At 48.6% G+C, this 943-nt stretch overlaps 1 protein-coding gene across 1 annotated transcript in view; it reads right to left on the bottom strand.

The window, feature by feature from the left end:
- Positions 1–367, bottom strand: part of LOC147029487 (uncharacterized) — a 68084-nt gene extending 67717 nt beyond the window's left edge. The window contains exon 1 of the mRNA XM_085872130.1: positions 1–367. This exon is cut by the window's left edge and continues 500 nt beyond it. Within this exon, the coding sequence (XP_085728256.1) occupies positions 1–367 (367 nt within the window).
- Positions 368–943: the final 576 nt, after the last annotated feature.

Below are 943 nucleotides of genomic sequence, written 5' to 3'. Positions count from 1 at the left end.
CCCGACTATCCGAGAGCTCAGACTCACTGTTAGAATCACCAAACTCCACGACGCAGTCCGTCACCTCCGAATCAGAGTCGTCGACGTCTGAGTCATCCAGGTACTCGACTTTGAAGTCTGAGTTGGGAGTGTGTTCTGGGGACATGTGCAAGGGCTCACTCGGTGCGAAGTAATGATCAAAGTGGCCAAACGTCCAGGAGAAGTGGGGGCGCAAGCCCAAGCACAGCCTGGCGAAAGCAGAGCTTGCGAAGTGGAGCACGATCGGCTGACCCAGATAATCGGAGGACAACGGGTTGCGGTAAGAACGAGGTCCTCTGGCCGTGTCCTGTACGGCGATGTTCAAGGTCGCCCGCTGCGTGCTCCTCATGGCGAGAGCCACACCAGGTTCTCCAGAGGACCCCAGCAGGTGGTTGCTGAACCGTCTGCACTATTCGGGACGCTGCAAGGTGTCGCCTTGTTCCTTATGAAGTCAGCGCTGGTCCTCTATTACTCAGTCATTAAAGCAAATATGTTTACGTGTTTCTATGTTTTACCAGGGATTAAAAGTGGGTCGCTTATGTGTGCTATTCTTAGCTCATCGAACGAGGTTTTGTAAAAGCCAAGAATAAACTGGGATAGGTTATGGCGGTGGAGCGGTCACAAAATGAATCGAAACACTCATGTGTTGGTCACACCATATGTTCAGAGTGCGTGGAAATGAAGAAAACATCGCGGGAAGTTTCTCTCTATCCGTATGTCGCATCCATTGCTGGCATGTCCTGAGCTGACATGAACTTTTCTGAATCAACTCGATGATTTATATTTATGTATGTATTTATTTATTTATTTATTTGTTTATTTATTTCAACAATTTCTACCCCCGGGGACCGAGGTAGGTATTAAAGGATTGATGAACTGTGTGTTGGCCTGCATCAGAGGACAATCCGAACCATGCGTTTTATCA

This window comes from Eptatretus burgeri, chromosome 3 (genome assembly GCF_056783735.1).
Source record: "Eptatretus burgeri isolate ZD-2024b chromosome 3, Ebu_testis_v1, whole genome shotgun sequence".
Lineage (NCBI taxonomy): Eukaryota > Metazoa > Chordata > Myxini > Myxiniformes > Myxinidae > Eptatretus > Eptatretus burgeri.
The sequence above is the reverse complement of the archived record's forward strand: the minus strand, read 5'-3'. Positions and strand labels throughout refer to the sequence as shown.